This window comes from Thunnus maccoyii, chromosome 18, assembly GCF_910596095.1.
Source record: "Thunnus maccoyii chromosome 18, fThuMac1.1, whole genome shotgun sequence".
In the NCBI taxonomy this organism is placed as follows: domain Eukaryota; kingdom Metazoa; phylum Chordata; class Actinopteri; order Scombriformes; family Scombridae; genus Thunnus; species Thunnus maccoyii.
The window spans coordinates 27734534-27761019 of NC_056550.1; the positions used below are offsets into that span (position 1 = coordinate 27734534).

At 39.3% G+C, this 26486-nt stretch overlaps 1 protein-coding gene across 2 annotated transcripts; it reads left to right on the forward strand.

Moving 5' to 3' along the window:
* Positions 1–15485: 15485 nt before the first annotated feature.
* Positions 15486–25899, forward strand: amdhd2 (amidohydrolase domain containing 2). Of its 2 annotated transcripts, XM_042393338.1 has the most exons (12): positions 15486–15588; positions 17482–17586; positions 17694–17830; positions 18952–19091; positions 20506–20560; positions 21670–21882; positions 22056–22144; positions 22981–23125; positions 23309–23416; positions 23584–23652; positions 24119–24220; positions 25284–25899. In XM_042393338.1, the coding sequence occupies exons 2-12, from the start codon at positions 17504–17506 to the stop codon at positions 25361–25363; spliced, it is 1221 nt and encodes a 406-aa protein (XP_042249272.1). In that variant the 5' UTR covers positions 15486–15588; positions 17482–17503; the 3' UTR covers positions 25364–25899. The 2 variants fall into 2 exon arrangements, with proteins under 2 accessions (XP_042249272.1, XP_042249273.1); XM_042393339.1 differs by lacking the exon at positions 25284–25899 and having other exon boundaries at positions 15505–15588; positions 23309–23412; positions 24119–24204.
* The last annotated feature ends 587 nt before the right edge of the window (positions 25900–26486 follow it).

The window sequence follows — 26486 nt, forward strand, 5'->3', positions numbered from 1 at the left end:
GATAGTGTTAGCATGTGAGTAACAGAGTGAAAGGGAGAGAGAACCGCATATTGTGTTAAAGTTCAGACAGATCATTCAGACATAGAGGGCTTTGGGAGGTCTAAAAGTGATGAAAATATCAGTTCTCAGGAGCAGGATGTGTCTCATTTCGTTGCCCCACGACTCCCCTGGTATTCCTCTGGAGAGTGTGTTACAAAACGAAGGTTAGCGAGCCAGCTAAAGCTTATCTACAGGTTCCTGAGAAAGAAAGAAAAAACAACAAGATGTGAAAAAGTGGAAGGAGAAGAGACGGGGAATACATCTTTTTTATCACACAGCTAATGAAAAGCCTGTTTCCTGGGTAACTGCTGGTACTATTGTCATGTAGGGTTGGGGGGAGGAGGGGCGGGAATGGGTGAGGGTCTGTTACTGGTCTTACCCGAGGACTGGGGTTGATTAGGGCTGTGGAAGGATGGTGCAGCAGACAGAAAGAGGCTGGATGGAGCCCCAGATTTATTACGGTGACGGTTTTGTAAAAGTTCACTTACCTTAGCAGAGTGAGGCTCCACTGACTCACTTCTGTCAGGAAAACACATCCTCTTTAAAACTGCTCCATGCCTGCTGCTCTTCTTGTACATGATCGCTTTACTAAACTCAACTCTATTTATAAACTGGGTTTCTGCAGGGTTCAAGTTATATTTAAGACTTTTAAAGGCCTTTAATACCACATAGAAAGCTTTTTATAATTATACTGACCAAAGTATGACAGTATGATGGAAAAGCAAGAAGTATTCAAATATTTTAGTTAAAGGACGTGTTCACAGTTGTGTCTTAAAACAACAGTCAGGAGCCCAAATGAACATTAAAGCTGTTTTTCTTGCTGTAATCATTCCTCCTGTTCATACTGACCATTAGAAGATCCCTTCATAATGACCTTACAATGGAAGTGATGGAGGACAAAATCCACAGTCCTCCTTCTGTGAAAAAATGTATTTCAAAGTTTATCTGAGGCTAATATGAAGCTAAATCAAGTAGATATCTTTCAATATTACAGTCTTTTTAGTGCCAAAGTCCCTCTTTTTGTTACTATACTTCCACCTGCAGCTCAACAGGGAAACACTGTCCGGAGGAGAAAAACCTCTTTAACTGTTCATATTATATTTTCTATTAATAATCTGAATCTGAATCTGCAAAGTAACTAGTGATTATAACTAAAACTGATCCACAGATTATTTACATCACAGTAGTATAACTCAAAAAGTTACATGAGTCTAATAAATATGACATCTATATCTACAAAGCTAGGTCTGAGGATAGAGGGTGTTGTATAATGTACAGAATTTAAAGTGTGACTTTTACACTTTTACACCATTGAGGTACAGATGACAAAAAATAAAAAAGCTAACATATGCTGTAGTGGTTATACCAGACCAAGTAAGGCTGGAGAACAAAAATACAGAGAATTAAACTAAGCAAGGATGTGTTTCATTGCTTAAGAATTCAATATTTCATTTGTAAAAGAAACAAAATATTATTATGTCAGTCACCAGTGAGATGATGTCAGTGAATGGTGATTCAGTTAGTTCACTTTGAAGATTTGTTGAAAAAAAACTGGTTTGTACATGAACCGAAAACCTCCAGACACAAACAGAAATGGGGGTGGAAAGTTATGAACAACTTATGCACTACACCTACTGGAAACACACATGTACACAAGCAAAATGATTGTCTAATTTACATGTGCATGTATGTATACATGAGCATACAGTTCATGCATATACATACTCAACAACCATATACACACAACACCAGTCCAAAACCTGAAACTAGCTCTGACCACTTAAAGATGGAGAAAAGTATGGGACCCAGGATAGAACCATGAGGGACCCCACAGGAGCTGCAATTTAAGACACTGAAAGATCTGTTTGTTACGATTGGTTACCTGCAAGGTTCGATAATTGAGTCCACATCTTCAAAACGCTTCACACAGCCAGCTTTACCAACACACAGCTGGACACAGAAGTTCATTTTACACATAAAAAGCAAAATCCTTCCAGCAGACACGAACACAACAACTGACACATTGAGATAAAAACACTAACAACCGGCAGCACATGAGGATCTTTTTTTTGGCCGTCTGAGAAGTTACATCACTGTTTTATTGTGTATATATTGTTTTTTAATGTCTGATAGTGTAGAAATATGTATATTGTGTACAGTCAGATGTGTAGCTCTCTGTAGAAAGTACTACAGTGTATCTACAGGAACGAGTCACAGAAAAAAAAAAACAGCTCTACTGCTTCAGGAATGTTCAGCCAAGCGAACAGTCCAAACAGAGCAGTGAATCGGCCACAAAATGGAGGAAAATAAACACTGTTCAAGACACAACATACAGTATGAGGACTGTAACAGCTCGCACACTTTGTGTCTTAATGTTTCCTTAGAGTATGTGTTGCTTTGGAATTGAAAACATGTCTTATCTTATTGTCACAGCGGTACATGAAAAATCAACACCATAAAATACAATCAGAGTGGCTCTCAGGTTTTATGGTCTGCTTCTCTGTTTACTTAAACCGTGCCCTGACATAACCCCTGAGAAACACTTTAACAGTTTTAAAAACACCTTAAAGATCATATCAGTGGATGTAAATATTAACTTTTTATCATTTTCTTTCCTTTGCTGTTCTCAAAGACTTTCATCTTGTGTTTTATGTCGTATCAGGATTGATGTTTTTATTTATCACCTCCATATGTCTGAGGACATCCTATTTTGGCATATTTGTGTCTCCCTTTGTACCTTTATCTATCAAACAAGTAAATATTCTGTCAGTGCCATATGGATGCTGATGTGCTCGAGGTGTTGGGGTCAGGACAAAGATTTGTAGATCATTGTATGCAGGACGACAGTGGGTGTATGTTTGAGTGTGTGTTTGCATGTTTGCCTCTGTGTGTGTTGCAGTGCAGGCTGATGCCTTCTTTGTCAGGAAGACACAGGCGGAGGGGTAATCCGACATCCATCAGAGGCTTAGTGAGCAATACACACTCTGTGTAACAACAAGGAAACAATACCCAGGGAAACAGTGGGAGGGCCTCTTTATTCATTACGCAAGGCTGGGGGACGCTCTTTTGTAGGTGTTTCAGAGGAAAGAATGAGCCAGCGGAGGACCATCATGACAAAGCCAAATTCTGGAGTGACCAGTAAAGCTCCACAGTGAGATGGAAAAACACTGTGAGCTGACAAACTGTGGGTGTTCAGCAGAGGAGCTTCACAGTTATAGGATACAGCATCGCTCCACCTGCATCTAAAGCTGTTTTTGAGTATGAAACACTCAACACCTGAAGACTTGAAAGAAGGTTGTAGCTTGTTCCTTCACAGAGCAGTGTTATCTACATCAATGAAAACTTGACGAAAACTTGACGAACAATATATATTGGCAACCTTTTTTTTTTTTTTGCAATAAAAGCAAGACTTAAACTAAATAAAAAGTAACAAATTAATTATTGTTTTAATGCAAACTCTTATTGAAGGAGCTGCATGCATCTGTGGAATCGCTGCGATTAGTTAAACAGTCTCCTCCAGCAGCCAATAATATCTCTCGTTAAGAAGTGGATTTAGCTGTTTGACCTGTTGTACCTGTTGTACCTTTTCCGCTGACGTCCCGATAGACAAGAGTAACACATGTAACCATGGTAACTGGACACAACAAATATGGAGAAAGCTAAGGCGTCAAAATGCTTAAAGGTGTATTAATTTAAATTTTGGACATTTACTAACGATCAGATTGATATCTGATATGAGGTGGTATTTCCATTCTTCCCTCTGGATGTGTAAGTATCTAAAGCTAACGTGTGTTTGATTGTAGAGGTTGTATTAGCAAGCAAACATCTCCATCAGTATGAGAACTAGTATTTAACATAAAGTCTGCTTGTAATGAAATCAGCAGATTGCTGTTTGGACTTGTATCCAGGCCTCTGTAGTTCGGAGGGAGTCACTGACACGGAGTTTGTTTTGGAGTCTCACCCTCTGGTAGCCAGAAAAGTTATAGTTGCTTTAAAAGACATAAAAATTAAAAATGCATGACATAAAACAGGCTAAAAGGTCTCCAGTTTTTGTTGACTAAATCCAACAAATAGATAAAATTTGACTAAAACAAGACTCCTCGATTCAAACTAGCTGTAGCAGCACATGGCTACAAGGTACGCTAGCTATTCTGCTAACTTTAAACCTGCGCATAAACATCATAATTAAAGTTACTGCCATTTGCACTTTTTGGATTTCAAATTTTGTACAGAGTTTTTCCACATTAAAGTATGTAACATGATCAATTTTTTCTCTGAAAAACTGTGGATCTTTGAGTCCATCCACCGCTGTTTAACTCAGCAGCCCCATTTGGACCTCAGCACTGATTCAGTCACACGTAGCGTTTTTTATGCAAAGCTTACAAGAGGAATCTAAACACTATTTTTAACCTATTATCTAGCAGTCAAAGTTATTCCAAAGTTACTCTCATGATCCCACAGAGGTCTTCTTTCTGCCTGGAGTGATAAAATGTTTGCCTGGGATGAAACCAAAACAAGACAAAGACACCAAAGTTATTACAATTCATCTTCTGGGGAACATAAATAAACACACCAAATGTCATGGAAATCCAGCCAATAGTTGTTGAGATATTTCACTCTGAACCACAAAAGTCAACCTAATGGTGGCGCTAGAGGAAAAATCAGAGGATCACCAAAGTTGGTAGGATTCATCCTCTGGGGAACATGAATGTTTGTACCAAATTTCATGACAATACATCCAGTATTTGTTGAGATACTTCAGGACTAAAGTGGTGGACCGACCAACACTGCCCCTAACAAAGACATGATGAGATCCACCTGATGGCCGATTGATGTTCTGAGACGCTTGTTCTCAACTGCGACAAGTTTTCAGTCTTTGACACATTAAACATGACACACAAGCAGGGCTGCATCTGCAGATTATTTTCTTTTAGTCAATGAACAACATGTATCTAAACGTCTTGTTTTGTCTGATGAGGAATCAAAAAATCCGAAGATGTTCAGTTTACTTTCATGTATTACACTGAAAAGCTTCAAATCTTCACATTTGAGAAGCTGCAACCAGCAAATTATGGGCATTTTTGCTATAAAAGTGACTGAAACAATTATTAGATTATCATAATAGTTGCCAATTCATTGACTAATCGACTAATCGTTGCAGCTCTACACATAAGCTCTATAGATGGCAATGTCAGTTGGTTAGTACACTACTTTGGTTCAAACTGAAATATCTCAACAACTATCAGATTGACTGCAATGAAATTTTATTCAGACATTCATCTTCCCCAGAAGATGAATCCTACTGACTTTAGTGATCCTCTGACTTTTCCTCTAGCGCCACCATGAGGTTGACGTTGTGGTGTTGAATGTCTCACCAACTATTGAAGAGATTGTCAAGTGAGGTCAATTTTTTATTTATAGCACAAATTTGCCTCAAGGAGCTTTACAATCTTTACAGAACACAACATCCTCTGTCCTCAGACTCTCGATTCGAATAAGGAAACCCCCCCCCCCCCCCAAAAAAAAAGACCAACAGAGGACGGACCCGATCCCAGGAAAGACAGACAGGAAATAGATGTTGACCAAGAAAGCAAAATTACAGAAATACAGCATGAAAAACAGGATGACAAAATTACAGATGGATTGATAACATCTATGAAGAATCTGATCAGTTTAATCATTGTCAATAATGGTTCACACTGTCATGTTCCCCAGAGGATGAACTGTAAGTTTGGTGATCCTTAATGGTGGAGGATCAGAGGAAACCTTTCCACCGACTGCAGCTCCACAAACATAAAGGGGAAAACAGAAGCTGATCCTCACTTTGGTTTCATTGGACGGTCTGGTTGGTGATAAAACACGCTGCCATGTGAAATCACAAATCAGCCAGCTGCCATTAAAAGGTCCCGCTGCAGCAGACTGATAGCAAAGGGAGAAAGAGAAAGATGCTAAAGAGCGATGCCAGAAACATCCCGACTGTGAACTGTTTGGGGGAAGGTCGCTCTTTCGCTCTATCCCACGTCCACTCTGATCAAGTCAATGTGTGGATGCACCCGATGCAAAAACACAGAAAGTGCTCTTTGCTGGGGGTGTCGAGGCTACACCAGTGAATGGAGCGACTTCAGACTGGGTGGAGGGGTGCTGGGAGAAATCCCTGGCTGTGCCGTGCAGCGAGGGGGTCGGAGGCTTGGACCAGGCCTGACCGGGTGTGTGCGGAGGAGGCTTTTGTCACTGTTGTCGCCACGGCAGCTCACCTATTGAGGGTAGAGTCTAAGATATGTAAAGCAGCAGCGTTTCAAAGCGTTCCCTCCGCTGTGAAACAAACAAAGAAATAAAGAAATCAAATTAAAGTTTGGAAAGGAGTGAGTAAAGAGGGGGAATAAGAGAAGGAGAAGAGAGAAAGTATCCTCTGTGGTAAATGCTTACGGGCCGGGCCAAGCCGTGTGTTGGAATCCGATGTGTGTTGAGAAATGGAAAAAGAAAGGAATCATTAAAAAGACGGAGCGAGGTGGAGGGAGGCTACTATGCCCTTGTTTGCCCGGAGTGGTATTTTCTTTTCTCATTGAGTCCGTCCAAGTCTCGCCAGCAGCTTGGTGAGTCTCCCACCCAGCATTGAGAGGCAGGCCTGGGCTTGCCCGGCCAAGGTCAAACTGTGGCCGCCAAGAACACGCACACGGCTCAGCCTGCCCCCAGCTGCCACGGCTCTTGTTTATGTTTGTTTTTTTCATTTCCCTGCCTCTGCCTCCACAGGGATCGCCTCAGCAGCTCTGCCTCTCCAGAGGTGTCAGGTGACTCTTCCTCCTGGGCGATGTGTCCGAGGTGAGGTGCTGCTGCTGCTGCTCACACCTTCCCTCGCTATCAGTCTCAGTATCACACTGACATACGTTACAAAAGCCATAAAAACATAGGGGCCCTTCTGCAGAAACATGTGACGGTTATTTCACAAGTGCTGTTTAAATTCTTATCTCACTACGTCATTGCATGAGAAGGAAATTAGTATCTGAAGTAAACAATGCACATCTCTGGTGTGAAGAGCTGTAGACAGCAGTGTAAGCTGAGAATATGTTTGGTAACTGACTCTAGTATTTAGAGACCATTGTTCTGTCACTGGAGTGAGTCACTAACCTTTATGTTACCTGGACAGCATAACACTGCTGAACCCTCAAAGACAACAATGAGGGAAAACATCTGACTGATAAAAGCAAATTGAAACGCAAAAGGGAATCTTTCTACTGCAGAGTTTAACTTCACATAAAGTTTAGTTAATATTTCTTCAAGTCAGAGCTCACGAGGTGATTCCACTTGTGACCAGTGGTGGAAAGTAAATAAGTTCATTTATCCAAGTACTGCACTTAAGTTCAATTTTGTGGTACTTGTACTTTACTTGAGTATTTCCATATGATGCTACTTTCTACATGTCAGAGGGAAATATTGTACTTTCTACTCCACTACATTTATTTGACAGCTTTAGTTACTTTTCAGATGAAGATTTGACACAATGGATAATATAACAAGCTTTTAAAATACAACACATTGTTAAAGATGAAACCAGTGGTTTCCAACCTTTTTGGCTTTTGACGTCTTACAAAAAGCAGTGTAGTCGGGGTCACATTTCACATGTCTATGAGTTGTTAACAGCTCCACCAAATAGTGATTTTTCCCTCTAAACTTCTCACATGCTTTCATTTCAATAAATGTTCAAATGATCCAATATTTCAGCAAAAATCAAAGATTAGAGAAAAAGTCCAAAAACTGAAAACAGATTTGTGTATCAGAACTTTGTTTTTTCTTCTTTCCTCTCCCATTAATCATCTCACGACCCCTCAGATTTATCTGCTGACCCTTTGGAGGGGCCCGACCCCTAGGTTGGGAACCACTGGACTAAACTAGCTAACTGTATATAAAGTAGTGTAAACTAGCTCCACCTCCAGCAGCTACAACAGTAACATGCTGCTCTAACACTGATGCTTCACTATTAATAATCTAATGATGTCATATATAATAATATATCAGTCAGAGGGACCAAACCACTACTTTTACTGCAATACTTTAACTACATCAAGCTCATAATACTTACGTACTTTTACTGTAGTAGGATTTTTCATGCAGGACTTTTACTTGTAATGGAGTATTTTTACATTACTGTGTTGGTATTTTTACTTCAGTAAAGGATCTGAATACTTTTTCCACCACTGGAGTCTTGTTTCTTCTTCCCCTCCCTGATCTTCCTAAAATGGGGATAAAAAACACTGCTGGAGTCTGGGGTTTGGGTTTAATATGTGATCTAATAACCTCTGTAGTCGAGGAATGATTGACTGGATGGGAGGGAAGTGAAACTGCAGCCAACTGACAGTGTGAAACGTCTCAGATTCCAAAACGTCCATCCATGACCAAACATTTAAACACTGATCATATCAGAAATCAGCAGTTATTGTTCATTCACACTCTGGTTGTTTCTCCTCTCTGAGTCCGCTGACCTTGTCGTTCATGTTGATCTGTGTTGTCCGTTGTTTACTCTAAATACACTAACAACAAGTGTGTAGCGTCGGTTAGCAGCCTGCAGGTTATTATAAAAGTTAATGGCTGAGCGGCGTGTCTATGATATTTATGACACCTCTAACCTCCCCCTCGCCTCCCCTCCTCTCTGTGTTCCTGCGCAGCATCACTCCTGTCGTCTTTACAGCTGGGTGAGCCGGGGCGGGTCGGGCCGCTGTGTTTGTGTGGGGTGATCTTTACACCCCCTGCGAGGGATCAGACAAACACTTATTAACTGAGAGGAATGCAAACAGGCCGGAGCTGAGACGCAGGACAGCAGCGGAGGGAGGGAGGGAGGGAGGGGGAGGATGTGGGGTGAAGAAAGGGAAAGGAGAAAAAGGAGAAGCCCCTCCTTTACTTCTTGTAAACTCCACACACACACAGAAGATTCTTTCCAGAGTCTTCCAGAACAATGCAGCTCCTGCAGCAGAGGAGGTCCAGAGACACGCTGACCTTATGGGCTGCAGATGGAGGTGGACGCCCCCCCGACAGTCCATAACACCACAACACACATGATATCCACTTTTATGTCAGGGGCTGTATTTTATACAAGATACTATACTTTTATTTTTTAGCTTTGTGCATTTTTAAAAGGCTTTTAAAGGATCAGTGTCTTGTTTTGTTCAATCAACAGTTCAGTTTATGTTCACATGAGACAAAGAAAAGCAACAAATCCTCACAGTTAATGAGGTGAAACTATGAAGTTTCATGCTTAAAACTTTTTACTTTTTAGTTTAATTCTTTAAAATGTTTGTTTAGTGTGTTTTATACTTGTTTTATGTTATTGTTTGGTCAGCTTCATGACTTTATTATTATTTTATTATTTATATCTTCATCTTTATTTAACTTGATGTTTTTTTAAAATCTTTTTTCAGTTTTTAGTTTAGTTCTTCAGACTTTGGGTGCAAACTGACAGCTAAGCAGGTTTATTTTGATGTCTTGGTAAACTGGATAATTTCTGGTGAATCATTAATCGGATGATAATGTTTAAGAAATTAAGGTTAAAATTCTTTATTCTTTATTTGGATCCTCATCAGCTTCCACTATGTGGTCGCTAGTCTTCACAACAACAGCAACAATAGAACAAACAGCATTTTAAAATCACATTTATCAAAAAAAAAAAAAAACAAGATAAAGCAAAACCAGCCAAATATAAAGATCAGAAAATAAGTGAAATAATAATTTGAAATGGTCGACAAGACAAACTTACAATAAAAACAATTGAAAAGTTTCCAAAACTGCAACAACTAAAGTACCGAATGTGGATTAATGTGTGTTATATAACATAAATAAACACGGTCTTTAAAAACCCTTCATGGAGAATTTTAAAGGATCAGGCTGCGATTTTCTATATTTTTCTTGCTGTCAACGAATCTCATGTTTCACATTTATTGACTTTGTGTTATACAATAATAATAATAATAATAATCTATATTTAGTCCCTCACCGGTTCCAGACTGCAGAATTAATGTCCACACTTTCACTTTTTTTCAGCCACTTTGAGATTGAAGGTCAAAGTCACGCAGATTATCTTCAGCTTGAGTAATAAAAAGTTCATCCCTTCAACACCAAAGCGACACCTTCAGTTGGATTGTTTGCAAACAGATCTTGAGATTTGGGGGAAAAAGGGAAATCCATTAGCAAACAAAACCCCAGCGAGGTCACCAACACCTGACATCCTCAACACTATCTGCCCCCCCCCCCCCCCCCCCCCCCGTCTCTGCAGCTTCACCGTCACTAATCTGCTAAATCTGTTGTCATTTGTCCTCAGCCGCAGAGCGCTTTCAACAGGCCCTCCCTGCTCCTCTGAAGTAATCCATGTCTTCCAGTTGTTTACACATGGACTAAATGGATAAGGAGCAGGAAATAAGCTGCTGAATCAAAACAGAGGAAAACGCCACAATCACATGTTCTTAAAGCCTGAACTGATCTCCTCAAATGTCTTGTTTTGTTCAACCAACAGACAACTCTGTATTTTATGTTTATATACTGCTAAACAACAGTAAATATGTTATAAAGGAAACATTATGCCGCTTTAACAAATACTGTGTTTCTGAGGTCAACACAGACGTGAATATTTGAGAGTTTAAAAATCAGATAATGCAATATATCTGCTATTATTATTATGACAGGAATCCCTTAAATTTGGTTATCAAACTTTCAACAATTTACTCAACACTCAGTGTGTTTCCATCCATCTGTTCTTATGCTCATTTTCAATTTGCTCTTTAAAAACCTGAGTAGAAACTACTGAAATATCGCAAAAAACTACACTTGACTGGGGTGGAAAATTTAGCGTGTTGATAAAAAACTAAATGCAACAAAGTGAAATGTAAACAGACATGAATCATGTGACTTAAACGTCACTGAGGAGACAAAAACATCAGATCTGTGCGGAGCGATGAGGAAACCGTGACCTTAAACAGAAATGTCATATATACATCATTTGAGCTTTGAGTGCTGCTCTTTTAATGACTCGTTACGTCTTCTTCTTTTCAGATTCTTTGTAAATAAAGGTATAAAAATAAAATTTCATTTGGATAGAAATCTGAATATTGACATTTAAGTTGATATGTTGAACCGTCACACATCACTGTTAATCAATGACGATGTTTTATGATGTGACATCACTGTGGTTCAGGTCTGGTTAGGTTTAGGGAAAGATGATGGTTTGGGTTTAAAATGATCACTTTGTTAAGGTTAGAGAAACATGTGGTGGGTTAAAGTTACTACTTCCTTATAGGCCACCTTTGTCATCATAGCAGCAATAAACACCACAAGTTTAGGTTAATCCATCCATCCAACCCGCCTCCTCCGAATAAGGAAATTTATAAAGATGTCATCTGAACCAACACACTTCTCCAGGTCATAATAACTACTGCTGCTAGATGGAACCTGTCACTCAAACCGACTGTAACTTTAGGTCGTTTTTTGGGCATCTGGCATTATGACTATTGTGTTGTTTTTCTTGAAAGGACATGCTAGCAAACAGTTATTTAAATCCACATCCAGTAGTTACGGAGCAACATTATCATTCATTGATAATGTAAATAATAACTTTTGGGGTTCCTCAGGGTTCTATTCTTGGTCCTGTATAGTTTCAATCTGATTAAAGCTTCTTGAAATTATGTTTTTTTTAGCCACTTGTTTTCAGCAGAACTGTGTAAACACAACTTCTGTCATATTATCAGCTTATAAAGTAGTTGTTGCTAACATGTTAGCAAACAGTTGCTTATTTCCACATCCAGCAGTTACGGAGCAACATTACTATTCATTTGGAGTCGTGTTTCTGTCCACCTGGTGAATGTAAGTCTAATATTCTCTCTCTTTTAGCTCTGTTTTTACTCTCTACCAACTCCTGAGGGAAATATCTGGCTCTTTAGCTGCTAAATGCTCCACTATGTTCACCAGCTAGTCTACAGCTAACTGTGTCTGTTTGCCGTTTGGTGCTGAGCAGGTAGTGTACAGCGGCTTTTTACAGCTTTTTCTCTGAAAACGACGCTATGAGACGCTGAGAGTGAACCAGAACAGTTAAGTTGCAGCCGGACAGATAAACAATGAGCTGAAACTCACTATAAAGCTCCGTAAAGCTGAGAGGAGCTGCAGAGTCACTGATAATTCTCTGTAGGTTCATCACTACGAGCCACGACCAACACATTACACACTGACAGATGATACATTATTATTATTAAAAGTATTGATTATAGTAGCTTTAAAGAGTTGTGACCAAGATATGTAGGGGTGGGCATTTTGCAGCATAAAGATAAACTTCAGACATACAGTATCTTGACATTTGTGCACATATCAGCTGACATGTAAGCTGATACATCTGTGATAGGCTCGCATTGGCTGGTCAGTGCTCATCTTCATTTATGTTCATCACCTTCGTTCGTTTAACTCTCTGCTCTTGTTTCTCTGCTCCATCCACATGTGAGCAGCACAACTGACCTTCCACCATGACCTTGCTGGCGTTCTTCCCCTCAGTGTATCAGTCACTTGGTGTGTTTTGCAAGTCAACAATTCACATAAAGCAGAAGCACCCCGCCGCCTCTGGACCGAGCATACAAATGGCCGGTTATTCAGTGCCTTAAAAACCAGCGGATTAAGGAATCAGGGATCCTGAAAGGCCACCACACAACCCCAGACTCAGGAGTTAAGCGGCCGTGAATGAGATGTGGTGACTCCAAAACAAAGCTACTGTGTCACTCACGCAGCACAGAGGGGAATGCTGACGTCACATCTCACAAAAGAGGGGACACTGAGGCTGTAAAATATAGAACGCTACTACTGCTAAGTGTTTTTTTTCCTCTGTTTGAGTTCTGTTGGTTCACTCAAATACACAGCAGAGCGGCTGCCAAGTCTTCTCTTTGTATCCAGCACAGAAAACACAGAGAAGCATTTGCACTGTGGCTCAGTGGAGATGGAGATTTTGATCCATATTGGGTAAAATATATGCTCTCTGCTCATGGGTGGGCTGGTTTGGCCAGAGGACACAGGACTGCAGACTCTCGTAGTGGTCTCCATGGGGATGAGCAGGACTTGGGGAGGTATCCGGCTTACTGGAAACGTGGTTTATTGTTGACTTTCAGGAATGGGGAGGGGGCTGCTGCTCTGCTGAAGCGGGGGTGTGGAGGCGGAGGATGGTGTGGCACTTCCTGGTAGTGTGAACATTGAATTCATCGTCAATCGAGATCACATCACAGGTCAGGTGCAGCGGTGGAAAGTAACCAAGTACATTTACTCAAGTTCAATTTTGAGGTACTTGCACTTTACTTGAGTATTTCCATGTGATGCTACTTTCTACATGTCAGAGGGAAATATTGTACTTTCTACTCCACTACATTTATTTGACAGCTTTAGTTACTTTTCAGATGAAGATTTGACACAATGGATAATATAACAAGCTTTTAAAATACAACACATTGTTAAAGATGAAACCAGTGGTTTCCAACCTTTTTGGCTTTTGACGTCTTACAAAAAGCAGTGTGTAGTCGGGGTCACATTTCACATGTCTATGAGTTGTTAACAGCTCCACCAAATAGTGATTTTTCCCTCTAAACTTCTCACATGCTTTCATTTCAATAAATGTTCAAATGATCCAATATTTCAGCAAAAATCAAAGATTAGAGAAAAAGTCCAAAAACTGAAAACAGATTTGTGTATCAGAACTTTGTTTTTTCTTCTTTCCTCTCCCATTAATCATCTCACCACCCCTCAGATTTATCTGCTGACCCTTTGGAGGGGCCCGACCCCTAGGTTGGGAACCACTGGACTAAACTAGCTAACTGTATATAAAGTAGTGTAAACTAGCTCCACCTCCAGCAGCTACAACAGTAACATGCTGCTCTAACACTGATGCTTCACTATTAATAATCTAATGATGTCATATATAATAATATATCAGTCAGAGGGACCAAACCACTACTTTTACTGCAATACTTTAACTACATCAAGCTCATAATACTTATGTACTTTTACTGCAATACTTTAACTACATCAAGCTCATAATACTTATGTACTTTTACTGCTTTTGAGCATAAAATGCAGTTGGAGCTGCAGAGTGTTCAGTTGGTTCAGAGTAGATCCTCGATGACGGCAGGACAGACACTCTGTTTTCAATAATACAGAACTAAAGCAGCATCATTAACAATAGAGTCATTTTAGTCGTGATTTATATTTAAACATTTTAACATTTTAACATTCACTTACTTATTATTTAACATTTTAATTGATATTTATCATGGTGCAAGAATAAATCTGGTATTGATTTGATTTACAGTCACTTTCTGATCATCATCATTGTCTTCACTAAATTCTCCTCATTATATGATGTCTCTGACGTACCTCGTCTACCAGCAGCAGGATTTTGTTTCCATTTCAGACAATTTCCTGTTATTTCATCCCTATTTATATATTATATATACATGAGATTGTTGTTAATTCCAAATGTTAGTTATTCATGGAGATTTAAAGATGTCACACAAATATAATTAACTTTAATTGTGTTTTTTGCAAAGACTTTTATGATACTAATCATAGTTCTAGTTATAAACATATGTATGTGAGACTGCACAATGTTGCTGGATTTGTTTGTTATTGATGAGAGTAAAAGAACGAACATTTCAGGTACTTATGGAACAATGATCCAAACAGTTTAGAAGAAAAGTCAAATGAGGTTTTGGTTTATAGGTGAGAGTCAAATATGGTGTTTTAGCTCCCTCTACTGGCCATCTGTGGAAGCGCCTTAGATTACAGAACCTGACAGGCATCAGGACCCAGAGGAGATCTGAGGCAGGAGAGACTGCGGATGTAGATCAACCTGCTTCATACAGAAACTATATATATATATATATATATATATATATATATATATATAAGCAAACATCATGCAGAAATTAGGTTAAAGCATTTTTGAGAGGGGAGATATTTATTTAAAAAGTGAGGACATTTTAAGAAAATGAGGACAATTTTGGAGAGAGGTGACAGTTTTAAAGTCAGTACCTTTTTTGAAAAGTTTGGACAGTATTGGAATTTTTTTGAAAGTTTTTTTTTTGACATTTCTGGAAGGTGGGGACATATATTAAGTTCAGGGACATATTTGGCAGTTGGGGACTTTTTTGTTAAACGAGGACATTCTTGTAAGTTTTTTTTTTTTAAAAAGTGGGGAGATTTTTAGAAAGTGGGGACTTTTTTTCTTTTTGAAAATTAGGACATTTTTGGAAAGTGAGGACATTTTTTTGGGTGGAACTTGAAAAAACTGACATTTTAAAAACGTTGACATTTTGAATTAAGGATTTTTACTTGTAATTGAGTATTTTTACAGTAGTGTAATTGTACTTGTATTTAAATGAAAGTTCTGAATACTTTCACCTCCGCTGGATTCACTGTTTACAGTTTGAACTGCAGGTTTGTCTTTTATGTTTTGATCAGCTGACCTGCAGCTCCTCCGTCACATGACTGCATCCGTTTCCTCTGTTTCTACTGGTTTCTACAGACTCTGCTGGACTCTGCTGGGCAAGTACCGACAATAATAAACCACATTAACACAGCAAAGCGCTGGTTTGGATAGTTTCGGCCTGTTAAAAACAAACTAGCTGAACGCATTTGGAGCCAATAATGTTCATCCGCAGAACTCGCTTAAAAAATCTGATAGTTTTTATTTGCTGTTCTGTTATTTTGCTGGAAGAGGAGCGTCGTGGTGACAGTTTAACACGTTTAAATTTTACTGAAATAAGCATTTTACTGTGTATTAAATGTATGCCGAGTTGACAAGTGGATTCCACTCATTCTCAGACTAATTACAGTTTCCTGTTTGAAGCTGCGTTAATCAGGTCAGAGGTCAGGACGCCTTAAATTTAAGGATTTCTGAATGGAGTCTTGAGTCCGCGAGACAAACGTAAACAGTTTCCCAAAGACAGTCAGGTGACAGATCTGTGTGGACAGAAGTTGAAAGACGACGACTAAATAGTTTAATTTGCAGATTTTGTTCATTTCTACGTCATAAAAACGCCATGACAGTGAAAAGATGATCCGGGGTCAAAGTCAGCTGCTGCACCCAATGAGATAAGAGATGATTTAATGCATCTGTGGGAGGACACTTCATATCCACAATAACTGTCAGCTGGCCAAACTAACACCAGTTTCAACTAAAATCAAGACTTTTAAATGAGACGTTTTTATTTTAATTTTTATTTTCTATCCAAGTTTAAACATGAGTGGCATCAAGGTACCAAGAATAATAATTTGTATTTTTTGCTGAAAAATAATTAAATTCCCTTGTTAAAATTCTTACATCTCCTCCTGGAGGCTTGTATAAGTTACATACTGGACCGTGATTGGCTCCAAACTAATTGTGATGTCATAAGTCCTGCAGGTTCGTCCAGGTGTTAAACTGGGACACTTCCATCGTCTCCATGTGGCTGTAAACTGAATCTCTTTGGGTTTTTGGAGTTTTATTGTGACAACATAAAGTAATAAATGCTTTAATGTAACCAGGGCTGCAACTAACAGTGGTTTTCATTATCAATTCATCTACCAATTATTTTATTGATCAATCGTTCTGTCTATAAAATGTCAGAAAATAGTGAAAAATGCCCGTTAGCTCTTCAAACGTCTTGTTTTGTCTGATCAACAGATAAATGGTTTATTATCACAGAGGACGAAAACCTGAAAATATTCACATTTGAGAAGCTGGAACCAATTAATTTGTGCTCAAAAGATGTATTTAAACAATAATTCTGTAACACTTCATTTTACATTTCCTATAATTTTACACTCATTTCTTTGACATTTTCTGAGTAATTTGCAAATATTTAACAATAAACTTTAAGACATTTTACAGAAAGGTTGGTTCAATTTGTCACAAATTATAAAAATAAATGTAAAAAAGTCTTCAATTGATTTAGTTAGTAAGTACTCATTATGTTTGGGTTGTAATTTGCAAAAATTCGTATTAAATTACACTCAACAATTCTTTAGCAGAGAAAATACTTAGTTGTCAGCGTGTAGTTTTATGTGCCAAACATTATATTAGCATATTAGATTATTTCTAAAAAACTTATTATATCAAACTACAAAACTCTTTAAAGAAATGTCTGAAGAATCAAAACAGCAGCTACTTTTAGGAAATTATTGAAAAAATGTCCTATTTCTACGAATGTAATTTATTAGGAAGCAACTACATATGAACCCAAATATACAGTAATGATCAACTGAACCAACGCAACAGTTTTGTCAGTTTTTTCTCAAAATTTGTACCAGATGCTGTAAAACGTCCTAATAATTAACCGTTTAATACCTGAAAATTGCTCCAAAAGTTAGAAATTAGTATAAAATTAATTCAGTTATCAGAATTGTTGCAGATGAATTTTGAGAGGAGAGTTTGATTTGTTCGTCTTTGTGTCTCAGTTGTGTGAAGCCGGGTGGGAACATGCCGTCCAACAGATCAGTGTCAGACGCTCCCATAACTCAGTTCATCAACTGCAGGATACTGAGAGACCACCGGCTGCAGAGGTACGAGCACGGCCGATACATATATATCCACAGGACACGCTGCCATGGAAACACAGATTAAGGTTGTGTGTGTGTGTGTGTGTGTGTGTGTGTGTGTGTGTCGGCAGGGAGGACCTGTGGGTGCGTGAAGGAAAGATTTTAGATCCAGAGAAGTTGTTCTTTGATGAGCAGGGTTATGCTGACCAGCGAGTGAACTGTGAAGGCTGCATCATCGCCCCAGGATTCATAGACGTCCAGATCAACGGTACACACACACACACACAAACACACACATACACACACACACAAACAAACACAGAGGGATGAATGATGGACAGTATCTAAGTTTAAATTCCACTAAACAGAACTTCTGTATCTCAGTGAAAATGTATCCTCATTATAGGAACATAAAGGACGATGAGGATGTTCAGACTGTCTGCTTCAATTAGTTTAGTTATCAGGGTTTATTAGTCTGAGTCACCAGTGAACGCTGAAATTAGATTCTTTTAAATAAACATACAAGTCTGTAGTTTGTTGATAGTAAAGGAAATTAAAAGTTTAAGCTCAAATCCTGTGACAGTAAACTGGATTTTTGAGTTTAAGACTGACTGTCGGACAAAACAAGAACATTTGAACAACATGAGCTCTGTTGTTCTTTCTGTTATAAACATGAACAGTTGAACCATTAAATGAGGTGATTTCACAGCTGAACAGCAGGTTGTTAATAAAATTCAAACACGTCTTAAAGGACAGATTCACAATTTTGATTTGACAGTGAAAGAGGTTTTCCTCGCTGTAATCATTCCTCCTGTTCATACTGGATATTAAAAGATCCTTCAAATGTGCTTTCAATGGAAGTGATGGAGGCCAAAATCCACAGTGTGTCCACACAGTCATTTAAAAGTCTGTGTGAAGCTTCTATTCAGCTTCATCAGTCTGAGTTAGTCATATCAAGTGGATATCTGACACATTTACAGTCTTTTTAGCATCAAATTCCCTCTTTGTGTTTCCTCGGACAGTGTTTCCCTGTTGAGCTGCAGGTGGAAGTATAGTAACAAAAAGAGGAACTTTGGCACTAAAAAGACTGTAACGTTGAAAGATATCTACTTGATTTGACTCATTTGGACGCTGAAGCTTCATATTAGCTTCAGATAAACTTTGAAATACATTTTTTGCACAGAAGGAGGACTGTGGATTTTGTCCTCCATCACTTCCATTGTAAGGTCATTATGAAGGGATCTTCTAATGGTCAGTATGAACAGGAGGAATGATTACAGCAAGAAAAACAGCTTTAATGTTCATTAGGGCTCCTGACTGTTGGTTTAAGAGAAGGACTTGTGAACCTGTCACTGTGTTTTTGGATCGTGATGGTTTATCTCCCTGCAGGAGGATATGGCATCGACTTCTCTCAGGCCTCTGATGACATCAGCGCTGGAGTTTCCATCGTGGCCAAAAAGATCCTGGAACATGGCGTCACGTCTTTCTGTCCCACTCTGGTCACGTCTCCGCCTGCCGTCTACCACAAGGTAACAAGACTGCTTCTGCTTTATTTATAATTAGATTAAATGATGTTTATGTGGATATAAATGATCCTCAGGAGGATTTTGACCTTTCATGTAGTGCCATAGTGGCTCTGAAGCCAACGTTGAAATCACATTCATGTCCTGAAGCAGGAGTCGACTCCCCCTTCAGACAAAGCTGAGACAGCTCCAACACCCTGCGTCTCATCTATGATCTACAACTTGAGCTCTGTGTTTTTGTAGCCTATAAAAGGCAAGAAACACAACCTCAAATATCTTGTTTTGTCCACAATGTAAAGATATTCAGTTTACTGTCATAGAGACTAAAGAAACCAGAAAATATTCACATTTAACAAGCTGGAACCAGAGAATTTGGACATTTTTTTTACTTCAAAAATGACTCAAAATGATTAATCAATAATCAAAATAGTTGGGGATTAACTTTCTGTTGATTGAATAATCGAATCGAATAGTAATGATAATTAATCGACTAATTGTTGCAGCTGTTTAATTAATATTGCAATACACGTGCAAATGTTTCTTTAACTGAATAAACACCTGCAGGTGCAGCCACTCGCATCAGAATTAAAACTCCAAATTCAGATAAGAATAGAATTAATCAGCCTGAACAAACACAAATAGTAAAATAAACTTAGCACAAAAAGTAAGGAAATTTGTGTTTGGTAGATTATTTCTTTGTTGTAACAATGCTTCTTGGCAATAAATATTATGCTGGTTGAAGAATGGGACGCCATCCCACAGCAGTGCGTGACCAGGCTGGTGACCAGCATGAGGAGGAGGTGCCAGGCTGTTGTGGCTGTGTATGGTTCTTCCACATGCTACTGAGGCTCCTGTTTGTTAAATGAATAAATTGTTAAATTGCCAATATATGTCTTGTTTCTTGAAACTTCAATCATCCAATCCACCAAACAAGAGTCAATGTTAGAATAAGCTGTTTGGCATTGGCAGAGAAGATTTGGCAAATTTTTCATGGGCGCAACCCACATACTCAGCTCTGCTGCTCATCCCACAAATGCATGTTCCTCACAAATGTGGCACCATTTAAAAGAGAAATAAACAGGCTTTCCAACAGTATATGATTTATTGCTAAGAAGCATTGTTACAACAAAGAAATAATCTACCAAACACACATTTCCTTACTTTTTGTGCTATGTTTAGTTATTTATCTTCATACACAGTATGTAGCTTGATTCTGACGTGATTTCAGCCATTATGGATCTATTATAATTGATGAAGTATTGATAGATGGAAAAGTCTCACGACATGAATCCAAAAGACTCCAAAAGGTTTTGTCTTAAGTTTAGTATTTGTGAGGTGAAGCTGCTTCACATAAAATATATTGTTGATATTCTTCTTTTTCTAATTATCAGATCTCACTGTAATCGAACGTGTTTTTCAGGTTCTGCCTCAGATCAAAGTTCACAATGGAGGGCAGCACGGGGCTGGAGTTCTCGGTAAGATGTTGCTGATGTGTGTCTACGCTCTGTTTCCACTCTGTAACCACTGAACCTACTGTAAAGTATAAATCCTTCTCTAAACCAAATGAACTTTTAGAGTTCGTCCACACTGAAGGTGTCTGTGTGTGGAAAACGTGTCGTTCCACATCTGAAGGTAAATGTGACGCAAATTTTAAAAGAACTAAAATGTTGTGAATGATTGTTTCCATCCTACTACGACTACAGCTGATTCTAGTTCAAGTTCAACTTTATTTGTTATTTGTGCATGAAATGCTCGAGATGAGGCTCAAGATACTAACGCAGGAAAAAGTAATTATACACAAGATAAACAATAAAGATATAGTATAAACAATAAAGATATGATATAAACAGTAAAGATATAGTATAAACAATAAAGATATGATATAAACAATAAAGATATAAGGTAAAAGACAAGACAAGAAAACGACTGAATATAAGGAATTTACAGTAGGTGAGAGAACCAGTATATGAATAAATAAACTACGACTCCCAAGGTGCATTTCAGCCAGAAACATCCAATCAAAGATCTTAAAACTCTGTAATGTACTAAAGACTACAATCTGCAGTTTAAAATGGATTATTGGTCACTTTTTGATCATTTAAATTCACTAACGCTCTGATTTATGTCTCTGGCTGGCTTTGTCTCCATAGCAACAGCAGCCGAGGCTCATGGGTATCGTAGTATTTAGAGCAGTTTGTCAAACTGACGGAAAAAAACTACGAAACTATAGAAATAATTAAAACTGGTGTCCATTATGTAAACCTATAAAATCATTACATTATGTAGGAAAGTCCTGTTACAAGTTACGATAGTCAAGTTTCCATCTGAATGTAGAGCAAACGCTTGTTTCCATCCGCTGCTGTTGTTTGAATATTAGCAGATAAACTAATTCTCCAGTCGGCGCCATTAAAACGTTGCAGAAGAAGAAGACACAACAAGATGATGTCATTAAAAGAGCAGCAGTCAAAACTCAAACAATGGAAAACCATGTGGATTTAAAATATGAATTAAATATTGAATTATTTGCTGCTGTTTCCTGGTGGTGACGGGTGAAGTCTGATCTCCTCTCTGTTTCTCTCTGCAGGTGTTCATCTGGAGGGTCCGTTCATCAGTTTTGAGAAGAAAGGAGCCCACCCGGAGCAGTATCTCCGCACCTTCCAGTCTGGAGGGATAAAGGACGTGCTGGAGGCCTACGGCAGCATGGACAATGTTGCCATGGTGACACTGGCTCCTGAGCTGCCCAGCAGCCAATCAGTGGTGAGGGAGCTCTGCCAGAGGGGCATCACTGTGTCGCTAGGTGAGCATCATCCACTTTTGCATCCAAGATCTTGGGAACACTTACGGTACGGAGCCATTAGCTTAGCTTAGCATAAAGACTTGAAGCGGGGGGAACAGCTAGCCTAAAGAAAACACACTACAGCTCTGCTAGGTCTGTTTATGTGTTAACTCTGACTCGTCTTCCTCGTGAAGGTCACTCTGTGGCCAACCTGTCCCAAGCTGAGGAGGCTGTTCAGCACGGAGCGTCCTTCATCACTCACCTCTTCAACGCCATGCTGCCTGTGAGTCCCACCTGCCCTCTGCGGCTTATTTAAAGACAGCAAAATGAGAAGTACATGTACCCACTTCTGACCATGTGTCCCTGTGTTGCATGCTAAATATGTGTTTTAAAAAAACTAATGTGACTTGGGGTGAACAGCTAACTGCACTCATCATCAGTAGTGGAAGAAGAAACTGATCGTTTACTTCAGTAAAAGTACCAATACAGCAAAGTAAAAATACTCCATTACAAGTAAAAGTCCTGTATGAAACATCCTACTACAGTAAAAGTACATTTATAGTATATATAAAGTACAAGTATTATGAGCTTGATGTAGTTAAAGTATTGCAGTAAAAGTACATAAGTATTATGAGCTTGATGTAGTTAAAGTATTGCAGTAAAAGTACATAAGTATTATGAGCTTGATGTAGTTAAAGTATTGCAGTAAAAGTACATAAGTATTATGAGCTTGATGTAGTTAAAGTATTGCAGTAAAAGTAGTGGTTTGGTCCCTCTGACTGATATATTATTATATATGACATCATTAGATTATTAATAGTGAAGCATCAGTGTTAGAGCAGCATGTTACTGTTGTAGCTGCTGGAGGTGGAGCTAGTTTACACTACTTTATATACAGTTAGCTAGTTTAGTCCAATGGTTCCCAACCTAGGGGTCGGGCCCCTCCAAAGGGTCAGCGTGGGTGAATTCATTGAGTTATGGATTTGTGGATTAATACAGTTATGGAAAGTTATTGAAATGATGATAATAACTCTGTTACACAGACATGAAGCAACATTGTCATTAGTTTGAAGTTGTGTCTCTTCTGTCCTCTTTTGTCTTTGCTGTGTTGTGGTCCAGTTCCACCATCGGGACCCTGGTATAGTGGGTCTGCTGACCAGTGACCAGGTTCCTGCAGGCAGGACCGTCTACTATGGGATGATCGCTGACGGGATCCACACTAACCCCGCCGCCCTGCGTATCGCTCACAGAGCTCACTCCTCAGGTCACTGCAGCCTCCTTTTTCTCTCATCAGATATTTTGCCTTGAAGGTGCAGCGAGGAAGATTTAGGTTCATTATTGTTGAACTAAAGGTGTTTTTAGGGGAGTTTCTACATCTTAATGGAGGGTTTAAGGCAATGACATCACCTGGTCATCAGACATGTGACATGTGTGTTTGTGTTTTCAGGTTTGGTGTTGGTGACGGACGCCATCACGGCGATGGGTCTTCCTCCCGGTCGCCACACTCTGGGCCAGCAGGTCATCGAGATCCAGGGTCTCCACGCTTACGTGGCAGGTCTTTCTTTTAAGTTTTAGAAAAAATTTCAGAAAAGAAAATTATTTGTTAGCATTAAAAATGAGCTATGATTGACCTGCAGAATGAGAGTCACATAAATGCAACACTTGGAGTTGATATATCTGTGTTTTGAGCTCCAATATGATTTCACCGTTTTTGTCTTGTAGGCACTAAAACCCTCAGCGGCAGCATAGCCACGATGGACATGTGTGTGCGGCACTTCAAACAGGCTTCAGGTGAGTTTGTGTCATTTGGTTTCTTGTTCAGAAAACATCAAACCAGTGTAGTTTTTATCCTGACAGTCAACACCAGTACTGAAGAAAAAGAAAGATGTTTTCCTGCAAGATGTGACAGTTATACTTGTCAAATACAGATTTGTGTTGTAAAATGTCAGATAAACAGAAGGTTCCCACTGTGGATTTTAAAATGATTACTACACAGGTGATGTGTGACTTAAAAAACAAACTGCAGATAATTAATCACAAAATGTAGTTATGTTTGGAGAAAACATCTTTATTGCCGTGTATAAAATATTCACACACAAACACAATAGAAATCCCCGGACACTCCCCGGATAGACGAATCTATCTTTTCTGAAATGTTTTTTGATGTGTTTTTGTGTGTGTGTGTGTGTGTGTGTGTGTGTGTGTGTGTGTGTGTGTGTGTGTGTGTGTGTGTGTGTGTGTGTGCGCGCGCTGACAGGCTGCAGTGTAGAGGAAGCTCTGGAAGCTGCTTCCCTCCATCCTGCTCAGCTTCTGGGTCTCAGCCACAAGAAGGGAAACCTGGACTACGGCTCAGACGCAGGTCAGAACTTATTTCATCAGAACGGCCAGAAAATCCTTAATGTGCATCTCTGCCGTCTCAAGTTCAGCAGTGTAATATAGTGACAGCTGTTACCGAGTCCATCTACTACAGCAACATGTCTGCTCTGCAAATCACTTGTCGTGAGAGAAAAAATCTGAAACCTAAAGAGATATTTATATTTTAAATGATTTGATTTCATGATGACACGAAGCTGGAGTCCTTATTTCCATACAGCAGATCAAATCTTGAATAAAATGATTGTGGCGTTGTATCATCGGCAGAGCAGACGGTCACACTGAGCCTGATAGCATCCTGCTACACAACACAAGAGCCACAGACTCTGAACAACAACCCACATTAGCTTTCCTGCTAAAGTCTCCTTCTTATCTAACTTACAAACATGAACACACGTCTTGTTCTGCCGCTGAGCTTGTTGAATGAGCCAACAAACAAACATTCACTGGGGAAAAGTGCACCGCTAACATCAGTTAGCAGCTAGATAGCTAATTAGCTGCTCATATGCAGCACATTAAACAGACACCAACACGCCCCCCAGCTGCTGTCAATCAAACACAGACACCGACACGCCCCCAGCTGCTGTCAATCAAACACAGACACCGACACGCCCCCCAGCTGCTGCCAATCAAACACAGACACCGACACGCCCCCCAGCTGCTGCCAATCAAACACAGACACCGACATGCCCCCCAGCTGCTGCCAATCAAACACAGACACCGACACGCCCCCCAGCTGCTGTCAGTCAAACACAGACACCGACACGCCCCCCAGCTGCTGTCAATCAAACACAGACACCGACACGCCCCCCAGCTGCTGCCAATCAAACACAGACACCGACACGCCCCCTCCTCTCGGCTGAGACAAAAAGGAACATTTCTTTTTTTCCCCAAAGACCTTTTTGCTTCATTCTAATAAAACAAAACTATTAACAACACATTTAAAAACATGTTGACACTATTTTTGATTGCAAAAAAAAAAGGAAGATTAAATGTGATTTCAGTTAAATATGTTCGTTGAATATGTGTGTTTTTTTTGCACCTGATAGACCTCGTTTTGCTCGATGATGCCCTCAATGTGAAAGCCACCTATATTTCTGGAGAGGAGGTTTGGAGGAGAGAACAGTAGAAGAAGAAGCCTGCAGATGGAAACTGGACCAACAACTGGGACCTTCGGTGCCTTCAGGGGGACTCTGTTTCCCACAGAACCACAAATCTGTTGAATGTTTTAATTCACCAGAGTTTATCTGCAGTTGTTCTACATCCTTTTAAAACATTTCAGTTTTTTAAGACTGCAGTTTAGGTATTTATATCAATGCTGGCAGTGTGGCTCTACTGTGGCTCTAATGCTGGCCTGGTTGGTCTGTCTCTCAGTGTGTTGGTCCAACAACTACTGGGTGGATTACTATTCAAATTAAGTACAGAAATAGGATTGTTAAGTGGGAGGAGCTGCTGGTTTTTTCCCCTATTCTTTATTCCCATTTCAATTTTCCTTCAATAATATCCTCAGTGTTACTTTACAAACTGTAAGGTTTACTTTCATCCACCTGTTTATGCACATTTTCAATTTGGGCATTAAAGAAGTCAAGTGGAAACTGAAAAAAAATGAATCATGTGACTTAAATGTCACTGAAGAGCTGAAACATCAGATCTGTGTGGAGCGATGATGAGACTGTAACCTTCCTCACATCAGTACATGAAACTAACAGAAATGTCATATTTCCATCATTTGAGGTTTGACCGTCGCTGTTTTAATGACGTCATCTCGTTGTGTCGTCCTCTTCGGTTTAACGGCACCGACTGGAGAATTAGTTTAACTGCTGATATTCACACAACAGCAGTTGATGGAAACAAGCGTTTATTTGCATTTTCTTTTGCAGATTTTCTGGAAATTCAGTTAAAATTTGCTCTACATTTGGATTAAAACCTGATTATTGTAATTTAGCAAAGAAACACAGGACTCTCTACATAATGTTATGTATCTTATAGTTTAACATAATGGACACAGTTTTAATTATTTCTCTAGTTTCTTAGTTTTTTTTTCCACCAGTTTGGCAAACTGCTGTAAATACCACAGTACCCACGAGTCACAGCTGCTGTTGCTCGCTGAATCAGAGCCATAGCCAATTAAAATTATTCAAAACTGACCAAAAATCCATTTTAAGCTGCAGATTGTAAAAATATATATATTTTTTAATTCAGCAGTGTAGTCTTTAGCTTCTGCCTGCTGTTAGAGGCCCACAGTACAGAAT

Bases quoted from the DNA above. Each gene is read 5' to 3' on its own strand.
- amdhd2 (XM_042393338.1), top strand. From the start codon at position 17,504: ATGCCGTCCAACAGATCAGTGTCAGACGCTCCCATAACTCAGTTCATC. The intron at 17,831-18,951 runs GTACACACACAC...ATCTCCCTGCAG, and splicing joins CATAGACGTCCAGATCAACG to GAGGATATGGCATCGACTTC. The intron at 21,883-22,055 runs GTGAGCATCATC...TTCCTCGTGAAG, and splicing joins GGGCATCACTGTGTCGCTAG to GTCACTCTGTGGCCAACCTG.